This window comes from Excalfactoria chinensis, chromosome 12 (assembly GCF_039878825.1).
Source record: "Excalfactoria chinensis isolate bCotChi1 chromosome 12, bCotChi1.hap2, whole genome shotgun sequence".
In the NCBI taxonomy this organism is placed as follows: Eukaryota; Metazoa; Chordata; class Aves; order Galliformes; family Phasianidae; genus Excalfactoria; species Excalfactoria chinensis.
In genome coordinates, this window is record NC_092836.1 from 7,014,011 (window position 1) to 7,038,941 (window position 24,931).

Sequence of the window (24,931 nt, forward strand, 5' to 3'; positions counted from 1 at the left end):
AATGAATTGAGATGTTACCAACATTGGATTAGCGCATAACTGAATGAATCCAGCAAAAGAAAGCTGATTATAAGGGAAAAGCCAATTGTGCCCACAAACTAAATAAAAAGAAACGCCCGAGCAATGGGGTAAAGCAGCTGAAGTTGTTTCAGCTCACCCCAAACACTGTAAACGGCTGACGGGGGGTTGAGATCGTCTGTTCCCACGCAAAGCTCCCCCCTGCAGACGAGCGGACACGGCTCTCACCGTCACGGCTCACACTACGGGTGTTACCGGGGGATCACAGCAGCCGCCCCGAGCTGCCTCGGGGATGCCGGCGCCGCAGACGGCGCTTCGGACACACTTTGCAGCGCGCTGATCTGCCGGCGCGCAGCCCGAGTGCCTCGGTACGACGCACCGCGCCCGTCTGAGCTCCAGGTCGTGCTTTTTGCGCGCTCATTTCAAACTGGAAAGCTCTTTGTCTCCCCTCTTTTCTTCCTTGTCTGAGCTTGGGCTTCCCACACCCCGAGCAGCTCCGTGCCCAGCGCTGCGGGCACCCAACGCACACCGGGACAACGCTGCAGGTGCAGGGCTTCCACAGCACCGTCCTCCGGAGCTTCTGTTAAGCAAGTTAAAGCACCAACCATGAAGCTACTGGGGACGCACACAAACTAAACGGGTAAAGAAACTCAAGGCTGGAAACTGAAATTACGTTTCCAGCCCCGCTGTGAGGCAGGTACTAATTACTGCCGCTTCAAGCTAGGCATTAGGCAAGGAGACTGTAATTTACTTAAAGGACACCGAATTTTTCCTTTTATTAATTTGCAATATATTTGTAAAATAATCTTACGGCAGCTGGCTCTGCTTGAATCTGTTTCAAAAGTGTGATGTAAATACCGTCTCACACTATTCTGCAGCCTATTAGGGCTTGCTGGTAGGTGATACGACTGAGAGGAGAAAGAACACCACACATTTATTTTTAAGAGCATCATCACTAGTGATAAAACTTATGGGAAGAAGCGATCATACTTCCTATTTGTATGCAGCAATGACAAACGTATGCAAAGTAACTCAAATGAAAAAGATGCAATTGCAGGGATATATATATGCATACACACGCACAGTGGACACAGTTCAGGCATTTTGAAGAGCCATTTCAGCTATGTTTAAAAGCAGTAGCAAATTCCCAAATTAAATCATGCTATTTACTGCAGGAAAACCGACAGAACTTCCTTTTTCCACCTATTTCCTTTGGAAGAGCTTAACACTTATCCACACCTTGCAAATAATCACATATTTGAAGTAATTAAGTGCACGCTTGCCATGAAACAATAGGGAGAGCCGAAATATTCTACCCTGGAGATTATTACATTTTGATTTTTCATCAATAAACTTCTGAGATTCCAATCTTCATTCAGCAGATAAACATCTCTGATGGGCCTCAAAGGATTATTAAGGAAAATAAGCAGCACACCTAAGCAAAGCATCCATCACCTGCAGACACATCGGCTACAGCAGGCACTGACTGACGCGGTTTGTCCATGCAATACAACACCAAAGTCCACCAGTCTGTGAATACAAGATAAAAGCTTTATTTAAACTGTATCATATTGTACCAATGGATTACAATCCTCCAGCAAACAGAATATTACAGTAATGACGATCTGAGCATTACAAATATGTTAAAACAGCTTGCATGTGGGGTGATATTTAAGGTCAAGTTGTATCTGAACACAACTATTAAAATATTATGAAACTTAGCATTATGGAGTAAGTAATGTTTTCTTTCAGACGTAACCCTCTAAAACTACATTCCATTTTTTCCCCCTTATTTTTCACTATCAGCAAGCTCAAAATGAGCACCTATAACCCTGACTGCACAATGTGAATGAAATAGAGAGGACGAACTATAAGCTCTGCTTAGAGCCTAGCTCCCACCTTCTAACATGACCCCAAAGAAACGTAACTGAGGACAGCACAGTGTCAAGTATCATGTCTCCAAGCCCTTCTGTTATCTCATATATACTCTCAAATGAAACCAATAAGCTTGAGAAGGACTCTTTGGAGTAAGAAACTTCCTATCCCAAGGAAAACTAACATGCCTTCTGCTACTGCCCCCACTGCCGGAAGGGCTGAGACAATAAAATCCTTGGGAATGTGAGGGTAGAGGTGACAAGATGGGTGAGCAGGCTGTGTTCCTAGGGAAGTCCTGCGCTTACTCATCCAGGCACAAATCCCAAAGGGCTGATTAATTATTTCTTCTTATAAGATTCTTGATCATCAACTTAAAAACAGGCAAAACCATTTGTTTTCTCTACTGCTTTTCTCTCCCTTGTTCCCACCAGGAAAGCAGAAGAAGCAAGAAGCAGGACCAATGCAGCTTATGCATACGTATGCTTTAGCACAAAGGGGCAAGCAGCAAGTCAAGAATGCAGAGAAACAGGTTATTTTCAGAGTAAAAAAAGCCATTTACCCTAGAACAGGTAACAAACCTGGGACGAAACAGTGGGATGCCTACATTGAATTAATCTTCCTGAAGCATCAGCCTTGAGACAGAGAAGAATACTCATTCAAGATCTCATTTAATGCTAGTATTAAATCATGGCAGTATAAATCAGTTTATCGTTTGCTTTGGGTTTTATTTAAATACACTTAAGCAATTACAGAGGTGCTTTCTCAAATGTGGATCTACACAAAGGCAGGTGGCAAGCCAGCTCAGCCATATAGAAATGGTGCCAGGTATAACAAGAGATACCATAAAATCATGTGCTCTGCCACTGCTTGCTTGCACTGTGACATATCAGGACACACTTGGCTTCTACCCTAGCAGCCCTGCTATGTGCCTCCTTGCACCTTCTGCTTTGCTGCTTCACTCATATGCAACTGCATTTTTGCCTTCCAGACCATAGGCCAACAAAAAGGCTCCCGTCTGCCACAGAAGATGCCTATACACATTCCTACTTTAAGTTTCCTCTCTGTTTATATTTTAATCAATTTTCTGGACCTGTTCCTATATAACATCCCATCCACTAGCTGTCCTGTTGCTCCTGAAGCTACAGCACAGAAACAAATGTAATTTCCCTCTCTGAAAAGAAGACAAATTTTAATCTTCACCTCTTAGCCCCATAAAAGGGGGGAAAAAAGATATAAGAAAGACAGCATCCAAGTATCTAATGAAGTATCTAATAGTACCTGACAGTTCAGACTATATTTGTTACCAAGGGAATTGTTTTGTCTATATTTTTACAGCAGTTAAGCAGCAGCACAGAACCCTTTTCTCTCCAGCTGCTTTGCCCTCACAGTACACCCAGCCTTCCTTCCATGGGAAATCAAAAGCAGCAAGGAAATGGTGAGCATCTGCATTGTGTCCCAGTGTTTAGGCGGAGTCCAAAGAGATAAAGACCCAGATTATTCACACATATAAAGTACTTAGGGGCCCAGATTTTAGTTTAAGTGATTTCCCTTTGGATGCAAAGACCAGGATGAGTCCTAGCCTTTGTTAGCAACAGCTCACCCACCCCTTTTTCTGGGAGAGGGGCACTGCATGTAATAGCTTTTCCCTTCTTGTGTGTTCAACTGATTCCAATTATTTGCTTCTTTAAATTGGAGCTCAATGATTCTAAGATCCGTACACATCCCCACTAAATCAGACTGAGAACCACGTTGCGATCCCACAGAAGAAAATATTACCAAGTTGTCTTTGTGACAGAACACTGAGTAGGTATAAAATTGCAATGGTCTCTCTGCCAGGTTTTTTTAAGCTCTCTGCTAGTAAGATGAAAGCCTAATTTGATATTTTTGTAGTTATATAACAGTTCTAATATTTTGTGACATTTTGTATTGTGACACTATAGATGAAATTGTCATCGGACTGACACCCTTTACTGTTTATTCCTTAATTACAACTGTTAACAACACTGCGGAGAAGCGTGCTAATCTGCCATCACATATTATGAAAACAACGTTATTGTTACAAACACCAACACCCACTCAACAGGATATTTCTAAGATGGCAGTTTCTGTAAAAACTTATCAGTTTAATGGACACTTTAAAAGAAAAAAAGTTTGAAATGAACTCCTAGCATTCCCATTGAAAAGATACATTTTTAAAAGTGAAGTTTTAATTTTTATTTTATTTTTTCCTGGCTGCAAATGATACTTTGGCTAATTTAAATCCAGACAGAACTGGTGCCTAATTTCAGGAAGGAGTGCTCATGGATGTTGGTCCTTCAAGTTCACCCAGGCTTGCTACAGTTCCCAGCTAGAATTCCATTCTCTTGTTCAGACTGAACCACGAACTCCCCACCAACAGCTAATTAACTTGTGAACATCTGAGCTAAGTTTAATGAAAAGAACACGTGTTCTTCAGTCTATAGGACTGAGCCAATGCAGATATTTATCAATAACGTAGCTAGAGACTATCTGAATTTCAATAAATAGTACTTCCCTCGTCTGGCATGAAAATAATTCATAACTCTAAGTAATGTGGAGATGCATAGATCAGTTCATTAATAGACCAGCAAAAATTAGTAATTACAATTTTTCCAAACCCTCAGGCACTGGTAGAAATCAACTCTTTTTATTCCTGTTCCAGATCAGGGGCTGAAGAATGTTGTAGCACATAAGATTAAATTTTGACAATATATTGACTCCAGCCCAGATTCTTCCTTCCTTTCTTTAAAAGCATCCTTCTCATAGGAAGGGAGAGATTTCTTCAGGCCAAGTTAGAAATTCAGAAGGCTTTTCCAATGAACTCTGTAAGAAGAAGTGAGGAACAGTTCAGTGACTGAGACAAAATGTATTTATCTCCGCAGCTTCTATGTTCTTGGTTGTATGACAGCTGCTGCAGGCGACCTTTCTGCTTGTTCTTATCAAACTCCTCACGATAAAGTTAAAGACCTCATTTATAGGATGCCACCATAAAGAAGATAGCATTAAACCTAGGAGTAGCAGAAAGTTCCTATGGATTTATTTGTATTTTCTGGTCTTTACTCACATGTTAGATAGGATGACGCTGGGAAAAGCAGCAGCAGTTAAAGGAGAGAAGTACAGAAGCAACAGAAGTGGCAATGCAAAACAAATAAAGAAAAAGAAAAATCAAGGAAAGCAAGTTGTGCAAATTCAAGGTGTTCTCCCTACATCTGCTATCACGAAGGTTTTTACACAGGTAATGCTGCTGAACCAAGACTGATGCAAAGAACCTGCCTTTCCCACTAATGGCAAATTCTTCCCTTCTTCATCCACAGAGATGCGTGCAACACAAATGAATACAGTGCAGAAAGATTATGTATGAATCTGTCTTTAGTTATCACACTTGCACAGGAAAGCAGAGGATTGCAAATAACCTAAGACTCCTGTTATACTAAAGTAGTAATCACCTTGGTGAGTGACTTTTGATCCAAAAAGCCTCCTTCTAAGCAGCACTGCTTCTCTCATTGCGAGGAACTGTAGCCTAAGCTCTCCAAAAGCAGATGCCACCATTCAAACTGAAGTTTTACACACCGAGACAATGGAAACAAATTATCCAGTACAGTTCATTTTCATTTCAAACGATTTACATTATCATTTAATGGCATAATATTACATTCTATAACCTGGATGATGTTTTCTGCTCAAACCAGAGTTACAAAACAAAAATCAGAGTATTTGTTTTTGTGAATCTTCTTCTGGGTAGCTTATGTTCTGTTTGTAGTTTCCTGTTTCTTAAAACCAATGGGATATTCTGCTCTTCCTAAAAGAAACTCTTCCCAACTGGGAAGAGATTCTTTTACTGAGGCCCAATAGAGAGTCTGGGAAAGACATAAAAATAAATAAATAATAATAATCATCTTTATTTCAAAAACCGCATCAGCATGTTTACAAACAATACAGATATGCAATGAATTTTCAAAGCCTACGAGGGAAGCAATTCAGAAAAGAACAATGTACTTGCATACAAAGTTATCAATCTCTCATACGACACAAAACAGCAGGCTGGAAGGACTGCATCTTGTAGCATGTGAAGTGACTGAACCTGCCCTCTTGTGGTAAGCTACAGATTAATTCAGACCCTCAACATCCCTTCAATAAAATATCTTCTGTGATCCTAAGCTTCTTCGAAAGCAGCTATTGTATTTAAATGCATGCATTAATAGCATTTAAATTTGAAATAAAAAAAAAAAATAATCTGTTTAATGCTATAAACAAAAAGCGTAAATTGCTTTCCTTAGAAAAGTTTGCAGCAATGCAGTTCAAGATACTTGAGTAACATTTCAGATGTGGTAAATCAAAGACACAGTGATTGGCTTCAGTATTTGCATCATGAAAGGAAAAGGCCATCTAGTTATGTCGTAGTCAGAAAAGAACACTGGATTACCTAACTCTGATCATTACTTAGTGCTCAGTAAGAAACTTGACTTCCATACTACTCATAGAATAGACATATTATTCATCATTTTTGGTGCTAGCACTCTCAGGAGAACTTTGCTTCTTCTAGAAGAAATTCTTAGTGATGCCCATCCTTTTTTCTCCACAAGATAATGTGATCAAGAGCCAGATGAAACTCACACAGCTAATACTCCAAGGTAAGTGGAGGTATTTTTAGATAGCTATGTTCATTCAGTGAAAAGTAATTTTGGAGCAGAAAACATGTATGGTACCAAATGTACTTCCCATCCCCCCCCCCCACACTTGTTTAAATATATAACGTTCACTTTGTGGTACTCTTCTGCAGCTCTCTACAGAGTATTAGATTCCTGGCTAATCATCCTGATCCTTACATGTAACTCAGATATAACTACAGCTCTTGCAGATTTACAAAAATATTTTCTTCAACAGATTTACTCAAAGAATCTTTTTTGACAAGCATATGTGCTGTCACACAAAACTACTCTGACTTAGCAAGCTGGGGATCCATTACAGCCATAACTTTCAAAGTATATTAATACAGACACATATATGGCTGAGTGAAATATGCTCAGAAGTGTTTTGGAGCAGAGCACACACCAGAATTTTGTACCATGAAAAAGTTTTCTTTTTCTACTATTTATAGTGCTCTTCTTTAGAAGTATAAAAAAGGCTGAAATAGGATCTTCTGCTTCAAATAGTAACATCGTTCTCTCAAAAATTCTACCACTATACCACTATGCTAAAGAGCACAAAGATCTCTGCAGCTATCAGCTCCGTACTCTTCAGTACACGTGGACTTCAGTCTACATCCCATAAGCAGCTTAAGCACCTCAGGACAAAAGTAGAAGCCAAAACTCCTAGTCCAAAACTGATCCAAACAGAGAGTTTGGACAAACTAGAGGTGCCTTGAAGTCTTCTAAGAGTCTAAAACTCTTACTTCTGAGCACTGTCAGAACGGGCTCAAACAAACACCTTGGCAGCCTTCTCAGTGTCATTCAAGATATATAGGTATCTACGAAGAATGTTTGATTTGTCCTAAAAATCCCTTAAAACACCACTAAAAGGGCATTCTGAGCATGTACCTTGTAACTGTGATGGGAGTCAGCCATTTATGAACTACAAAGACAGACAAAATCTTTGAACAGTAACTAAAACAAGAAATGATGCTTCTCATTTAAGAAGCAGCCTAAGCATTACAACACTTGCCCAGCAGGTGTGAAATCAACATACAATACACCTCGCCATCAGATGAAAACACTACAGTTCATACCTTTTCTCTCCTTTGACAACGCACAGAATAGTGTGGGACATGCTATGCCTGTGGAAAATAAGTCACTGCACAATAATGAACCCACAAATCACTGGTCCAAGAAACACAAGCGGGAACATGATTTGGTGTCTGCGTGGTTAGATGTTTAGTTTGGATCAGGAATAAGCTGTGTCCCTATTTCTGTTCCTAAGAACGCTGCTGTCCTCCTTATTCATTCATCACAGCATAATACTGAGAGAATGGTCTTGAGATTAGGGAACTGAAATTGGTGTGTTTTATCAGAACAATATTTAGTTCTCAGAGTAGCAACTTCCTCAAAATTGCCATCTTTAAATAATGCTTCAGGGACTGTGAGTGAGAAGAAAAATCCCAGGTTTAGCACTACTTTTCCTGAGATCCTGTACAACCTGATAAAATAACTGTGAGAAGTGAAATCTTCTCTGTTCAAGTTGATAAACCGTTGACTCTGTAACGTATAGATGACAATCTGCAGCACACTGAAAACAGGATGACCGTGTAAAACAAAGTAGTTCTGACATAACAGTCACGGTAGTAATTATAAAAATTGAATATTGTGAATATCATCCGTTTCCATTTTTAAATACAAGTTTGTAAAGATCTGAAAGCTGCAAAACATTTCCACCAGAATGCTCTAGAATCTAGGGACCTTGCCCTAGAAGTTAGGTTCAGCTTGCTGCACATCACACAGGCCTTTGGCTATACCAGTCACTGGATTTTAAAATCAATTATTTTCACTTTAAGAACATGCTTGGGGGGGGATGGGGAGCAAAATATTTGGTAAACAGCAAACAAAAAGACAGAGTTCTAGGACTTACTTCTAGCTTAACAGTATCGGGATGTGGAAGTAAATACATTCTTTCTTGCAGCTTTTTTTCTGCTGCTTCTATGTCCTAGAACACAGGCAAAGCACATTTTAAAAACACAGTGGGAATATTAAAAGGAAAATATACTCACATAAAGACATTTACGCTAATTAAATGCACTCATTAAGCCTAAGCAGTATTCAAATAACAACACTGGAGGTTCAAATCTTTCTCTGTAGCCATTCTGAAATCTAACTTGTAAGACTAGGAACCTGCAGTTCCTAAAAGTTTACTGTAACTTTCTGATAGAGGAATAAATGTTATTACTGCATAGGTCTGTTGCTGTAAAAGACCGCTGTTCTCTTTGAACACTAAGGTAAATTACAATTAAATTCCATTCTCTATAATTTACAGCATAGAAGAATAGAATGATTTGTTCTGTGCTGCATGAAAACTAAGTATGCACTCTAGCTACTGTAACTGTAACTGTAAAGTAACTAGGCAAATTATGTGCAAGATCTTTACTTCTCAAGACAAAGATGACTTGCTAATATGCATGCATAACATGTGCACAAAAATGTAGAGCTGCAGCAAGCTGTTCACCAGACAAACTTGGATGACAATGCACCTCACATAGCTTTCTTACAAAAAACAGTATTTGGGTTTCTGCTTGCCCAGTGGATGTGTGCTGGATTCACAAAGGCCTAAATAAATTTTAAAAACAGAAACAGAAGTGACAAGCAAATAAAACCCATCACCCCGAATTGGCCCCTCTCCCCCTTTAAAGTTCTGACCCATTCTTGTGGGCTTAGTTCCATACCCAAACATTGAAGAGATTGAGTGGTGGGCAGATGAAGAGAGACAGAAAGGGACGTGGGAGTGGGGTGTGAAGAAGCCAAAGCTGAACAGAGTGGAGGGGGAAAGAAAGTATAGCAGATGGCAGAGTTGGGAGCAGAGAGCGGGTGTGAAGAGTACAACAGAAAAACTAAATGAGAGAGGAAATTCCCCAAAGGGACTTCCCAAATATTCACCATCACTGCTGCTGAAAAGAAGAGTGAGATTCTGGAGAAGCCTATCCCCAAGAGAGACCAAACATGATTACTCGTGTTGAATAATAGCCAATCTGAATACATCAACAATAAACAGCGCTCAACTTAAGTTCAGTTTGAGAAATATGGCTCAAATTCAGCTGGTATGGTTAATAAAAACAGACACTTGTTAGCTTGAGTTCAACTTAGTAACACACTCAGTTCATTCACTCTACAGTGTTAACCTTATTCTATTTCATTAATTCCTTTTACACCATGACTATATTCTCTCGCACATTCTTAGAAATCTAATCTAAGTAAGACTCCCCTTAAATACAAGGGAGTGTACATCCTCGTAGAAGCTAAGGGACAACTAAGAAAGAAGAAACTTAAGTCCTGGATTTATCCAAATCCTGGGAAGCAGCAAGTGGCTGCCTCTTCTCAGGCGAGAAAAGAGTAAAGAGAATAAACATGCAGGGGGAATGTGAGCAAAATCAGAAGCCACCTGAAGTCACAATGTCAAAAACAATAGAAGACATAAAAAAAAATTCACTAAACTAAGTATGCAATTTGTCTGTTGCATGCGCTTAGAACCCACAGATCATCAATCGCACTGAATGAAGCTCATCTCAGTACAGCTCTGACAAAGTCCATAGAAGATACCACCACATTGAGAAGAAGTATCAATCACTAAAGTTTGTTTCATATTCTCCTACAGGATTTCTCCCCTTCCTATAGGAATTTTCACAGGGAGGAAGAGCATCAAAAAATCATTTCTTTATCTATTCAGTTAAGGGCACCAGAATGTTTATGGTGATAGGAAATTTATGTATTCCAGGCAAAAAAAAAGAGAGAGCAGTTGTGCATATATGTTCAGTGGAGAAGGTCACTTTGGCATAGCCTAGATATTGGATGTGTCTTTTTGTTGCTCACTCGAGTTTGTGTTGTGCAGTCTATTGTCAGAATACTGATTTAATGACAGACAGTGAACAAAATTTTTGCTGGAAGGTGTAGTATGCTTTAGAAAAATAACTAAGATTAGATGGCATTTCTTTCGTGTCTATGCATCTGGTAAGCTTTGTAGGGAAATCTCCATCATCAATATGAAAATAAATACATTGGTGTAAGCTTCTTTGGGAAATAAAAATATATATATATCCAAAAAATTAATATGTCACAGTATAGGGAAAAAAAAAAAAAAAGGAAAAAAAAAAAAGAGAGCATCTTGCAGCACTTTACCCTGAAACTACAAGGACTGGAACAAAAACAATTCAAGGCCCTTCCCCAGAGGTAAAATGGAATGCATGACACACACATTGCTTTTAGGGGACCAAATTCAACTGTCACTTATATTGATAAGAGTCTGGCAGAATCCCACTCCAGTAATTCTGCAATTACATGCCTGTACAGGAAAGCAAATTCAGTCTAAATTACTTACATAGTCAGTGCTAAAAACTGAAGAGCATATTCCCTATTTTCTATTTCATGGTATAAGACGTTGCACCAAAATAACAACAGAACTGATAAACCAGAAATGTTACTGACAAACAAGTCTCATAAATTAGATTGTAAATACCGGTCTAATTTCTGCTTTTGTTATGAAAACATTATATAAGCACCAGATGATACAGATTTCTCTAATCTGTAGTATCCCTCTAAAGACATTAAGTAAAATACTCTGACAATTATGTTAAAATGCTGAACAAGTGCTTATACTGCTAAAATTTCAATTAAAAACATTTTTAGTTCCCTGCTTCCTGCTGATTAGAAAATAAATTAATCTTGAAATGCTTTCCTGTGCATAAATATCAACTAGCATTGAGAAAGAAAAATGTCTCTCCCTATGAACACATTGAAAACAACTGATTTTGCTTACATGCAGAAAAACAGAAATGCAAATAAAAAAATAACACTTCATCATGTCCATGTATTTTTTAGTAGGCCAAATCAACAACTCTCCACATGGTAACTGTGAAATGTACAGTGCCTGGTATCAGGAACAATATTCTGAAGCTGGCACATTAATCAGTCTTGTTTTCAAGCGTCTCATATATTATTCTACAGAGATTTTTTTGTTCTTTTCTATTCTGTTATCAGAAAGCATCTGCAGGACTGCACGTCTGTTAAAATCAGTATAAAATAAATAGATTTAAACTGATTTATGCTACTTTATTGTGCCACAGAATTTGTTTAGATACATATGTTTTTGCTTTTTTTTTTTTGGTACAAACACCAACATTTTTGACACTTGAAAGGAACAATTTTGAGGATGTGACAGAAGATAGCAAATATCTGTGTAGCTGCAAAAATATTTACACTCTGTATGTGTTTAACTTATTGTTAACATTTCCAATACAGCAAGTTTTCAACATGCAGAAAATATATTTTGCATTTCTTATACTTGCTTGTGTACATTAGCTGAGAATGCACTGGTAAAATAAAGGTCATATATGTGTCATATATGTATATATATAAAAGACAACTATTGATATGAAATATAAATCTATGGTAATTATAAAATGGAAGTCATAACAGTTGAAATACTAAAGCAGTGATACATGAACTATGACGCAAGGAAACAAACAACTCATCCCTTTCTATCAACCTCACACTGAAGCACCTACACAGCCCATACCCACTGCAGAGGCATTTGATTGCCCCAGCCCAGTATGCAGTAGCTGACCGGAGTCTCAGTTAAAGTCCTCCTTCATCACACAATAATTAAGAAGGCATCACACATTAACTGTCATATCTGCCACTCCCTAAATAGAGCTTCCATTTAAATTCGAAGAGAGCTTGCTTCAGAATCATACCCATCTAAAATGTGAATGTTTTTAAACCTCAATCAGGTGCCGCATGAAGAAACAAAAAATATTTGATGGTGCAAATAAAACTTTTGATTTTCTAGAGAAAAAAAATATAATTTCAAAAAATACAATACACACAATATGGGATCTTAATAACTATGAGCTGAAGAAAATGCCTGTGAGAGGCAGATGACCATTTTTCAAATGCATGCTCACACCACTGGTCAAGTGCCATCTCTTCAATTTCAGATGCCTAAGCTAAAGATGGAGAAGAGATCTAGCATTCTGGTACCTGACATCAAACTCAGATCTTAATTTAATAATTATATAAGCTGTACCTAAACATGACTACAGATACGTAGAACAGCCATTAACATTAACAGTACTGTTACTTCCTCCACTGAGATGATCCAGAAACACCAAGCACTGCTTTTACAGTACTTGCAAGTAATATTCTTGAAGTTATTCTACCTCTCCTTAAAGAAAAATAGCAGAGGACTTCTTCCATAACTTCATACAACCATATCTGGACAACAGTTCTTACCCTGGACTAAAAGCATCATAACCTGGGCAGCCCCTATTCCCAAACACACACCCAACTCTTGAATCAAGGTGTGAAGGTATTTGGAGTCTCATTAGACTGAGGCTGTCTTAGGCAGACGTGTAATAGCACGTGTTGCATCTCTACAAGTACTTCAGGAAAAAAAAGGGGAAAAAAAAAAAAAGAAAGAGACAGCAGCTGCCACCACAAGGCTCAAATAAGAAGGGCAACGTAAAATAGGTAGTAGTGCCATCTGATAATAAAGACTTGTCATTTGATACTCTTGGTCAAGTTCCAGAAGAGAAAAGAGAATATAGGAGAACTCTAATGATAGCAACATTAAAAAAGAAAAAATTATCTTAGCTGCATAATCATGACATTTCAACTCAGTTCCTGGTAGTTACAGAAACTTACATTTAAAAGTGCTGTATTCCTTCTACGAGCTGCATCAGCTGCTTGAGTTTGCCATGTCTTTTTAGTCTTTTTGTCTCCTAGATAAGTCTCCATCTGCTGTAGCAGCGCTGATCTCTGAGACAGTCTACAAAGGAAAACATTTTGCTAAGTGGGTAGAACATTTTGCTCAGGAGCTAGAAAATAACCTTTTTACCTTACCCAGTTTTCTCAAAACCATGGGGCTAATTAAGCCGGCTGTAGGGTGGGTGTGCTGGGGGAGGGAAAAGGTACAGGCAGACACCACCTGCTGTGCTTGAACGAAGCTATAATATTGCAACCAGCAGTCCTCATATGCTAAGGTGCTTAGAAGCACTGAATCTCCCAGAAGAGGAAAGACAGGGTGGGCTGGGGTGACTTGATCAGTACTACTCCTGCGCACCGGCAAGTTGTTATAACTAGCTGTTATAATAAAAGCAGAGTTTCCTGAATATTACTGTATTTGCTTCACAACCTGAGTTTATGGGGCGATAATGCAGCTCAATAACTGAAGCACCTTTCCCAACAAGGAGTTCAGTGGTGACAGGAGGTTAACAATGGAGATCTTAAACCAATACCGTCATCACAAGTCAAAAACCTCATCAGCCTAAATACTCTCGCCAGCAATGACACTAATTTCAGCAGTTCATGAAGGAAGAGTGCCACCTCCTGGATCACTGGCCCCTCGATGAAATACCACTGTGCTCTCTAAAGGTCTGATTAACTGTTCAAATGAGGGATAGGCGAGACCCCTCTGGACCACAGCACAAACTGCTGTGGGGGAAGCCTTGCTGCTGAAGAAGTTACTTACATCTCCTCGTGTCTCTTAGCCAGATGAACTTCCTGAGCCAAATAGGACGACATCTTCTGTTGTTTGTGCAGGTTTCGTCACTGCATTAAAGCAAAACCAAGTGAAATTATAGTCTTCCAAAGACATACACAAACGCTTAATTTTCAGTAGCAAAACATTCCAAGTTAATACTTGCATGCATTATATTTATATAATTTATCATCTGTGTAAATAAAACCTGCTCATAAATTTTAATACCATAAGATATTGTTACATTATGGTTTGAATACACACACACACACCACAAGTGCCCACAATGGAGGAAAACCTTAATGAATTCCACATATTGAATTCTAACAATCTACTTGGAAATGAGAATTTGACCTCCAGCCTTCAGATTTAACAAAGTTTTCTCAAGCTTCACCTGCTTACAGCCACACACACAAAGGCCCTCAGACATCCCTTCCAACTCCAAGGATTCTAAGATTCTATGATGTGCTCACATAGTTCGTGTATCACTATTCACAGCAGTGACTTTCTGGTTTCATCATGGTACTACAAACACAAAGTTACACTTGCAATTGGAGCTCATACTACATCTCATAGCGCCTCTTGTCCACAGTGACAACACTGAATAAAAGGGACTGAATACACTGAATAAAACATCACTGAATAAAAGGGACCTTAGAGAACCATTGATTCCAACCCGCCTGCTAAAGCAGGTTCCCTACACTAGGCCGCAGATATAAGGGTAAATATAGACATGATTTAACAACTGAAGTCAGTGAACCAGCTTCAATTTCAGGCACTTGAAAGCTCAGCTCTTCAGTAGATAACCGAACAGGGGGTTACATTTACACCTTAATGGCTTTGGGGTTCTTTTAGCTGTGGTGAGATCAGGTGCCCACTGCCCAAATCACGGTCCCCCAGCACAATTCAGAAGCACGGGGGGCGTTTTGCAGTCCATTCACCTCAGAAGCACATTACAGTCCCAGAAACTGGCCTCAACACCAGGAACTATCACACGAAAGGCGGGAGAAATAAAACGTCATGAAATCGGAACATCTATGAGAGTCCGTCCGGGATTCACACGTAACTTTGAAGCAGGATACACGTGACTTAGGCAGAAACTGATGCCTTCTCACCTCACCCAGCGGATTCCCCACCCTTCCGCTCTATTTCCAACGCTTTCCTTTCCCCCTCGGGAGCTCCCCCATCCCCTCCATGGCTCTCTTCCTAAAAAAAAAAAAGCCTAGTTTACCTTCAGCCTTTGCGGCTTGCAAAACCAAAGCCACCTCTCAACGCGGCCTCCGCGACGCCGCAGCCTCCCCCCTGCTCGCTGCCATGGCGACGGCCGGAAGGGCGGGGCCTAACCGCCAACTCGCTAAGGCCGCGTCGCGCCTCCGTGTTCAGGCCCGCCCCCTCAGCCGTGATTGGAGGGATGGGAGGAAGCAGGGGCCAATCAGAACCGGGGACGAGCAGAGGGGCGTCTCTCGCAGTGACCGTTACCCCTCAGAGGGCGTGGAGTCGCCTCAGGGAGCGGGTTGCCCCTCCACGCCTCTAAGTTCAAAGGGCTGCTGAGGCCGATTTCTTCTCTTCAGGTTTCTATTAAAGCGCGTTTCTTTAAGAGGCACAATTAATCCGCTTTTTGTGTTTTGCCCTTGCAGAAAACATGAGCCAGGAAACGGTACATCAAATGCCATGCGGTTGTTCAATACAAGTCATTTGTTCTTCACTGTACGATAATTATGTAGAAACTATATGAGGTGCTTGTGAACTCACCCCTCCTTATTGTGGCACTCGGGATAAATAGGCCATAAAACCTTCATTAAAACCTCTTTTTATGGTTGTGATCGGAAGACAAGACTTAACACTAACAGAGATAGGGAAATAGAACCCCGCTTCTGATGGGGTGAGCAGTTAATAGTTCTGGTCTTACTGGACTTAATGGAACGCCATTTCCATTGCAGAAATGGGGGTTTATGGATGGGGTAGACTCACGCCAGAAGACATTCTCTTGCAGACCTCACTATGCTGGCACCTAATTGAAACGTGCTCTTCCATCCCTCTCAGTTTCCAGTCACACAGCTTGTCTTACTGAATATATATATATATATATAACTAAAAATGTACTTTTCCCCCAGAAACAATCACCTCTCCATTCAATACATCCATCTTTGTGTGAATTTACTGTTGCAAGAACCAGTTAGCCGTAGCTGAGGCCCTGAGATCTGTTTTTCCCTGCCCAGCTGTGCAGATGGCAGAGCGTAGTTTGATATCAGTTTCGTTCTTGCTTGTCTGCAGTCTTTTGCAGCAGTGTTATGCATGAGAGCTTTTCTCCATATAGTCTGTGGGTGACTAAATATGGATTGAGGACATACTGTTAGTACTGAAGTGTAGGCACGATGACCCTGTGTTTTTTCTTAGCCCACGCACTTTGGATTGACTGCAAATGTAGGGAAAAGGGTTTTCAGAGAGAAAGTTGTGAATTACAACGCTAGGTGGCACTTAAACACAGCTAACAAAAGCTCTTAAATCTTGCAGCGCACAAAACCAGACAAAACACATTCTGTTACAACATGCAGTTAATTATATCCTCAAAATGATGTCTTGGATTGATATTACTAAACAAACATGTATGAAATGTAATTACAGACAAGTGAAATAAATACTGTTTATAATTGCAAGATGTGGGGTTTTTTTTTGCTTGTGATTCGTTACACACCTGTGCGTAGTTTTATGGCTAGTATTTTATGTTGTCATTTTTGCTAGCATTTAGAAGGGCATAGTTTAGCTTTATGTGCGTGCATTTATTTACTGGTTCCAATTTGTGCCATATGTCAGTTTAAAAAAACAAAAACAAATGTTTTTATGTATTTGGATTTTAAAACTGGAGCATTTCAAAAGGGAAACCAGAAGAAAGGAGCTTTTTTATTTTAAAAGACACGTCAATAACTTGTTTTAAAATGCATATGCTTAATTTTTTTTTACGATTGCTTTGCTTTCCTCTTCTTTCTTTGCTTGCATCTCTACTGCTGTAAAAGTTTAACCGCTGCTTGAAGGTCCCGAGTATATCTGTTCAGAAACATTTCTTATGTGATACCAAGATATTCCAGGCCTACAGAACAACCTAAGAGCCATGGAATCCCATCAGAGTAGCTTGTGGCCATCACCTTGGGCTCTGGCAGTTTTTCCTATCACCTGCAAAGTGGAAGACAGTTGGCAGCATTTCAAGCAATTGCACAACCCCTTTGCTAAGCTACTTGAAGTTACAACAAGCTAAAAAGGCAAAGATGTTCAAGGAAATGTCCTCCCAGTCAGGGAGAAAGCTAATAATGCATCGAATGTAAAACTGCCTTGTAATTCCCCTCTCTCCTCATGTCCAAGTATTCGAGGGGTTGGCCTCAACCTTACTGTTGGTACATCCACACCGTTCTCTGTTCAGGGTTAGTTGTCTTCACTGCAGTACCAAGACTTGAGCTGAGATGAAACTCCTACGTTGTAAATGCTAGGGGAACTAATGTGCATTTTGTTATTTGGTAGCTCAGTTGATTTCTGATATATAGGATGAAGATAATCAGCCCTCAGCTGAAATTTCATTGATTGATTTCTTTATTTACAGATTTTGTGCTTTTAGGTTCTGGAACTGTATCTCCAGCAGCACTTGACACAGCTATGAAATAGAAAATAGCTTAGAGAATACCTGAGACGGTTTACTGATGTACACATTCAGAATTCTCAAGGAGATACAACACATGTCCTGACAGGTACTTTTCATCTTTAGTTTTTATGGTATAGCTACCTTTTTTTTTAAAAGATTCCAAGAAAATAGTTTGGTTCTTGAGTAATAACATTAAGCCTTCACTGTAGAAAAAGAGAAATCAACGGGCCTCAACTGACTTTTAACAGATGTACAGGTAGTAGAATGTTTTACACGTAATTATAAAAACTATTTACAGTAATTAGCTTGAATTTAATTGCTTCTCAGCATGTTGGGATCGTAAATTACAGCTTTATTTCAAACAACTCCTGTTGTCTGTTTTTCCTAAGCTGAACACAGGAAGCCCAATGAAAACAAACACTTGGAGAACCACAATTTTCCGTTCCTCTTTGAATGGGGATGCTCTGCTCACTTTGATCTTGCAAGCAGCACTTCACTTACACATATAAACTACATCTTCCTTCCCTTAGCACTAAAAGTGTTCTCCTCCTGTGAGCAACAAGACCATCACAAGATTGCCATGGAGCAAGCCAGCGCTTGCTAATGTCCACGTGAATGCAATCTCATGCAAGCACCAGCTATTTAAACACTTGTCCAACTGCTTCCAGCTGACTAGCCTATTTAGTGGTTGTTCCCATTTTTTTGCCATGCAAACCTGAATAAGGGTGTTCTGTTTTTTAATTTCAGTTTAGATTTTGAATGCTCTTATTGTGAATTTCTTCAACCCTTGAGAGAAATTAGAGAGGCAACAATGCTTGTCTTATTGCATAACACCAACAGTTATTGACAATGAAAATAGCAGAACTTGCACAAAGAGCTGGTTTCTAATAAACCCTTTCACGAGATTGTTGTTACAGAAGTTGAATTTTTCATTTTTCATAGGAAATAAATTCTTCTTTTTAAAGAAAGGTCACTCAATCTTTTTGGAAAGATGTATTAAATGACTTTCCCCCCTTTACTAAATTTAGTCTTTTGTTGAATTGTTTCAGTTCCTATTAAACCTTCACAAAAATGTGCTTTCTATTATGTTTCTCCTAATAGGTTTCCCAGCCTTATAACTGTAATACATTTGTCAGTCTAGCTTCGCTGAACACTGGACTCCTAAATCCTACCACAACAGATTATAAATATAACCATTTCTAAACCCTTTCAAGAAGTTTTACCCTTTCTTTCAACTCATTTTATGTACTCAGCAATTCAGGGAAAATAACCTTTCAGAGTCATTCTTTAAACTCTCCTTTTTGGTGATGGCACAGTCTAGTCATTTGATCAGTCAGTCAGAAAGCCTAAGTTCTGCTCCCATCTCTGCCACTGTGGATTCAGAGTCGGAACCATCTCACTTAAAGTTTCCTTAGGTGTTCATTTAGAGGAAATGACCAACTTGACCCATATAGGGCCTGATTTTCAGAGCAGCTGAGTGCTCAGAACTGCAATTTAAATCATTTTGAGTGGTGCTCCTTAGCACTGCTAAAAAAATCATGCCCAAAGGCATTTTGTTAGGTAACCAGAATGGAAAATCCTCAAATGGAGCTTTTATAACAGATTTTTTAAAGAGACAAATATCCTTGGTTTGACTAATCTCTTTCTTCTAATTTGCTTCTATAGTCTCCTTTTTTTTCCTCTTTCCTTCCCTCCCTTCCCCTTTCCCTTTCCATTCCTTTTTTTTGTTGATGGGAAGAAGTTATGTTTGTTTGGTTTTTTTTTAGAAAATAAAGTACTATTTTGATAAACATTTTTCTTCAGGGCATGTTTTAAAGTTTATATTAATGAAAACAAAGTATAACAAAACCTTCAGAATATTAATAACCACACTGCAAGCAGAAATGCAAGCAGCATGATCGCGCAAATCTAATAAAAGCAGAATGAATGTAAATATCTGAATCCCTGTATCATAAAATGAATCAACCTTGCTTTATAACACAGTATAACAAATGGACAGGAATGCATCATATTTGCTTTGTATGAGTGAATAGGAAGTAGAGAGAGATAAGTGTTATCTAAGTAGTACTAAAGTTGAATTAATGAAAAATTCCAAGGGATGCAAATAATCCGTACTAATCCCAAATTGCAACATATACTCTGTCCTTCAATTCAAACCCCCTTGTCATTCATACCCATTGTCAGCACATGAAGGAGAAGATGGACTTCTTCTTTTGTCTTTCCTTTGGAGAGAATCACCTAGCTGAGCTCCTTGCAGGCCAGTTAGGATTCATTCTACTTGTTTGAACAGATGTAACTGTTGTGCTGTGTTTCTGGTCTTCCGAGTTCAAGAAAAATGAATTCAACTCAGTAATGAAGATAGCGGAGAAAGTTTGCTTTGTGAGAACAGCTTAACAAGTTTGGCGTATTTATCAATACAAAAGCAGGAAGAGTATCTGCTCACACATGAGTAGTGGACATCAGAGAAAAAAAAGCTTTCTTAGGAGCTAGCAGGAGAAGAAATGAATGGAATTCGTAAACACGCTCTTGAAAGAGAAGTTTGAGGAAAGTACCTAAACATCAGACAAGTTACCTTCTACTACAGAGGAACAATGCAGTGCAAGAAAACAGATTCATTTTAACATGGACCTCAGCTGACCTGTGACTGGCAGACTGTGACATGGCTTCCTGTGAGAATTATGCCTACGAAGAGAAGTCCAACCTGCAGAGCTTTTCCAATGGCAATGTTATGCTGAGTTGTGTTGGTGAACCTTCAAGAATGACATCACCAATGTCATTAGCATGATAACCTGAAAGCAGTTTTTGAGAGAAAATCTGGAAGCTAAAATTCCAAGTCACCTGCTGCTACGCCTCTAGCTATGAGTAGTATTGTGGAGGGAAGAGCAGCAAGAAACCACATGGTGCAGAACCTTATAGTCTGCCTTCATTTGCCTGCCAAGGCAGCCGTCTTGCAGTTCTCACCCAAGCTATATAAGTGTGTAAAGTATTGCTTTGCCATTCAGACGTTGGAAGGTTAATGATTTTTTTAAATCTCTGTGAAGATCTTCCTTCCTGCATAGGCTTCCTAATGTAAACTTCTATTTGCTGTGATCTCAATGTGAGCTTTACATTACAAAGTCCTACATGACGTTGGCTGTTTGTCTGAACCTATTTCATAGCCTAAGGCACAGAAAGACAGGTGAATTTAAATCTGAGCTTTCAGGTTGGTTTTCAAATGCCTTTCAGTTTAAAATATTAACAGCAAGTTCTAACAACGTTCTCAGATTTTCTTACCCAGCTGAGTATCTTTGGCTTTGCTGAACAGGGCTCTATTTGTGATCAGAATTATGGACAGAGCTGTAGAGTTCAAGCTTAAAAATAACTGGATAAAAATGTCATTGCTGCCACTGACATGGAAAGGGTCAATGTTTGGTTTTCTGGCATTTGTGCTTTGGCTTAAAGCAGTATAGGAAATTTTCTTTGGAAAGCTGAAGCAGTAAACTCGATGTGAAATATGAGAAAAGAAATGCAGTCTAGGGAATGAGAAAATTACTTTCCTTAGGGAATATCATTTATTTTCTTCATTAAATCATATCACAGAAGGGTATCAGCTAATGGCTAGATCTTCAGTTACTGAAAATAACCATTTTTTAACCAGTTTTTTTCAAAAAAATGTTTTCCCGTGTAAATGTCCCACTCTGTGCATGTTTGTATACCTTTGCACGTGTGCACATCTTTCTTCAGCTTCTCCTTCTTCAGTAATTTTGGAAGTCGATCAACTGCAGTCAAATGTGTGCCCCAATGGCGCAGTGGTATAAGCTGCTGCTTGCGGCACTGGAGGGCCCGGGTTCGAATCCCCCCTGTGGCGCAGGGGTAGAAGTGCTGCTTTGCTACACAGGGGGCTCAAAACCCAGGAGTTGGACTCGATGATCTCTAAGGTCCCTTCCAACTCGCACGATACTATGATACTATGATACTATGAAATTGGACTCTAGGGTTACTCGCCTCAAAGACATCACAGTTCAAAAAGTTCCATGAAAATAGATGGCTATGCAGAAAGGAAGAAGGGCCATAAAGAGAGCTTGTCACTTAACAGATGTCAAATGCTCCACGTAGGATTGCTCCTAACAACACAAACCCCAGCAAACCAGATTCTGTTATTCATAGAGCTGCATGTTTACTTAAAATCTTATTGTATTTAGAGCAACTGACATGAAACAAGTTTATATAGGCCATCAAGCAAACTTGTGCTAAAATATGGACTGTCATATAAATCTAGCAGTTAGTGAGATGCCCTCGGTTTCTTCTCTGGGAATGGCTCTCCATAATTGGCTAATCTCTCAAAATAATTTGTGATACCTTTTAATACACTGTGCCAACTGGAATAGTCAAATCGGGCTGATTAAAATTATGCTTCCCCAGTTCCACTTAAAACATGCAGTCCATAACTTTTATATACTTTGGCTTAGACTGTTCTAGATTTCTAGGAGCGACCTCTGTCTCTGCACTAGGGGAAGCACAGTCGGAGCAAGAAAACTGCTTTTAGTCTCTGTGCATGAGACTGTGCATGTTTCTTGGAGAAAGCATCACAGAAACAACGCTAGGATCTGACCCAAAGCCGGCACAGTAAGTGCTGAAGGTCCCTCCCAAAAATGTACCCTCAATTGTAATCTACTAGTTCATGTAATCATAGTTTTTTAGTCAAGTGATCTGGTTAAAAATGTATTTTGAAGTGTAATTCTGGCAGCAGAGGATCATTTTCAGTGTATCTCGATTATTTTGTATCTAGCCCTCCTGGGCTTTCTGGGTCACATCTCCTGCGGAAGATACAGCACAGAATTAGGGGCAGAATTCATTTAAAATAAAGGACCAAATGAAGGAAAGAAACTATAGAAATTTGTTCAGTAAGAGAAGTGAGTATTTTTAATAAAGAAAGAACCAGCTAATTTAGTTTGGAACGGTAACTTTGGAATCATACAAGTCAAGAGCTGTTCCATCACTGAGTCTTTCTAAAGATGCACTATGAGAGAGAACCAAAGCGAATCGGTAAAGGCAGCTTTTAAAGGATGTCAGCACTCCTCCATTGCTTATAGCTCTTCAGCAAACTGCTCCTTTCCGTGTGCCTCCAGGCATAGCTGGTGGGTGGTAGGAGCAGATAAGAACAAGCACACTGCACTGGATGCTCCCACCAGGGCCTGCCCATGCTGACCAGGAGCTGCAATGTGGATCCACTTCCTTATCCCACACCATCTCACACTGGTGTCTGCATGTGTGTGATAAAAGCAATGTATTGCCCTTAATCTCCATCTGGTTTTGTGCTCTGCAGGAGGAGGAGCAGCTCTCACCATGCACAGGAACCAGCAACTACTACAGAATTTGCTCCTTTTAGATAAGAAAACATTAATTGCCAGTGTTCACAACAGGGCAGAAAAGAAAGATGCAGCTAATGATGTGCTCTCTACCTTGTTTTGACCCCCCTGCCTTGTGGAGGTGCTTTTACCTCCAAGCCTCAGTAGTGCTCCTGCCTCAGCCTGACACACAACACTCCAGAAGGAATTACTTTCAAACGAATCATGCGTTTGCAAAACCTACACAAGTTCAGCGAGAAAAAAAAGGTTTTCTTTTCCCCTGTAGTTTATTGAGAGGTTTTTGGTTTTTTTTTGCTTGCAAGACCATGAAGAAATACAACTCTTGGAAGGCTGAGAGGATATGATAACGCGCCTTCCTTCTCATCGTCTTTCTGGTGTAGTTTGTGTTTAGATTTCATTTATTTGCATTCAGAAAAGTAACTGGATTAATTTTAGAAAATAACTCAGCATGAGATGGGTGTGAAGGGAGACAGAGACAACAAAAGGTTTCAGCCACAAAACTAATAGACAATACATGAGGCTTGAGAAAATCATTTGTTAACTTTTTGACTGAATCTTCTACAGAGGCATTTGGTTTTCTAGCTATGTCCTAGGCCCAAATACATGCCCAAAAAAAGGATTAACCTCATGGGAAGCACTACAGTTAGAAATGACTCCATTCTTTTCAAACTGACAAAATGCCCTGCAAAGGCCCCTCAGTACTCACTGAAGAAACACACGTTATAGAAGTGTTTTAGAAAGAGGCAGCCATTTGCCATCAGGGTATGGGATTCAGACCTGTTTGCCATGGCACCACTGGAAGTTCCAGACAGATCTTCCCAATATAACACAACAGATCAGATCTACATTATCAACAGCATGAGAATATTCATCATATATATATATATATTCTTTTTTTTTTTCTGAGGAGCAGACAATAGAGGGTATCCAGGGGACATGGTAAAGAGCAGCACACATAAATTCTTACTGATTTCTGACAGTCTGCAGATGAGGCACATCCTGAACCAGACATTATGGCCACATCTTTGTGTTTAATTCCTCAGCTCGAACTCATTTGTGTAAACGTCTGAGGATAAGGTAAAGAGCATCACACATAAATAAACAGCAAGCCTGTCTCTTCATTATGCATCCACACACTGCTTCTAATGATGCACATGGGTCCACGACGAAGGTCCCAGGATGCCAACTACAACAGAATAATTACTGTTCATCATAAATATCTTTGTCAGAAGACTGGAAATGATATGCCTAAAATTGCTCAGGAAAAAATAAATGCAGTAATGCTGAAAGCCAAGAGATTTAGTGATAAGGTGACAGTAAAATCTTGGCTCCACTAAACTTGGAATGAACTTTGCCAGTGGCTTCAGCAAAGTCCAGATTTTTGCCTTAGAACCTGCCCAGACCAGCTGCTCTACCTGGATGTCCTGAGAGGCCCTCCTGCCTGAAGAGGCTCCAAGAAAAGCTATTGTCATGAATTCAGAAAACTGAATTTTAACAAGCCTGTGTATGCCACGAATGGCTCTGCCACTCTTTTGAGAACATTCTACTCTTTCCAGTTTGCTGTTATTTTTTACAGAGTCAGATACTGCAGCTGAGTGCCCGCAGTGTCACATCCTGTGAGGGGGAACTGGCAGAAAACATTCAAGTACAAAGGATTTTGTAAAACTTTGTTGGCTTGCTATTTGGAGAGCACTGGGAGGGGACTGTTGTGGAAAAGATCTGAGCATAAAGCATATTTTTCCCCAAGTTTTCCATTGAGAAAAGGACCGTCCCTATTCCTTCTTTGGCAGTTTCTTTGGCCATTTTACAGTGAGGGTGGCTGCTTGTTGATTTAATACTTTACACTGTGGCCACTGCAGGGAAACAA

General features: G+C 39.7%; 1 protein-coding gene across 1 annotated transcript; it reads right to left on the minus strand.

Moving 5' to 3' along the window:
- Positions 1-1,551: 1,551 nt before the first annotated feature.
- CEP15 (centrosomal protein 15) lies at positions 1,552-15,442 on the minus strand. The gene is made up of 5 exons (XM_072347846.1): positions 15,317-15,442; positions 14,077-14,156; positions 13,251-13,374; positions 8,473-8,547; positions 1,552-5,768 (listed from the first exon to the last, which is right to left on the minus strand). The coding sequence occupies exons 2-5, from the start codon at positions 14,127-14,129 to the stop codon at positions 5,655-5,657; spliced, it is 366 nt and encodes a 121-aa protein (XP_072203947.1). The 5' UTR covers positions 14,130-14,156; positions 15,317-15,442; the 3' UTR covers positions 1,552-5,654.
- Positions 15,443-24,931: the final 9,489 nt, after the last annotated feature.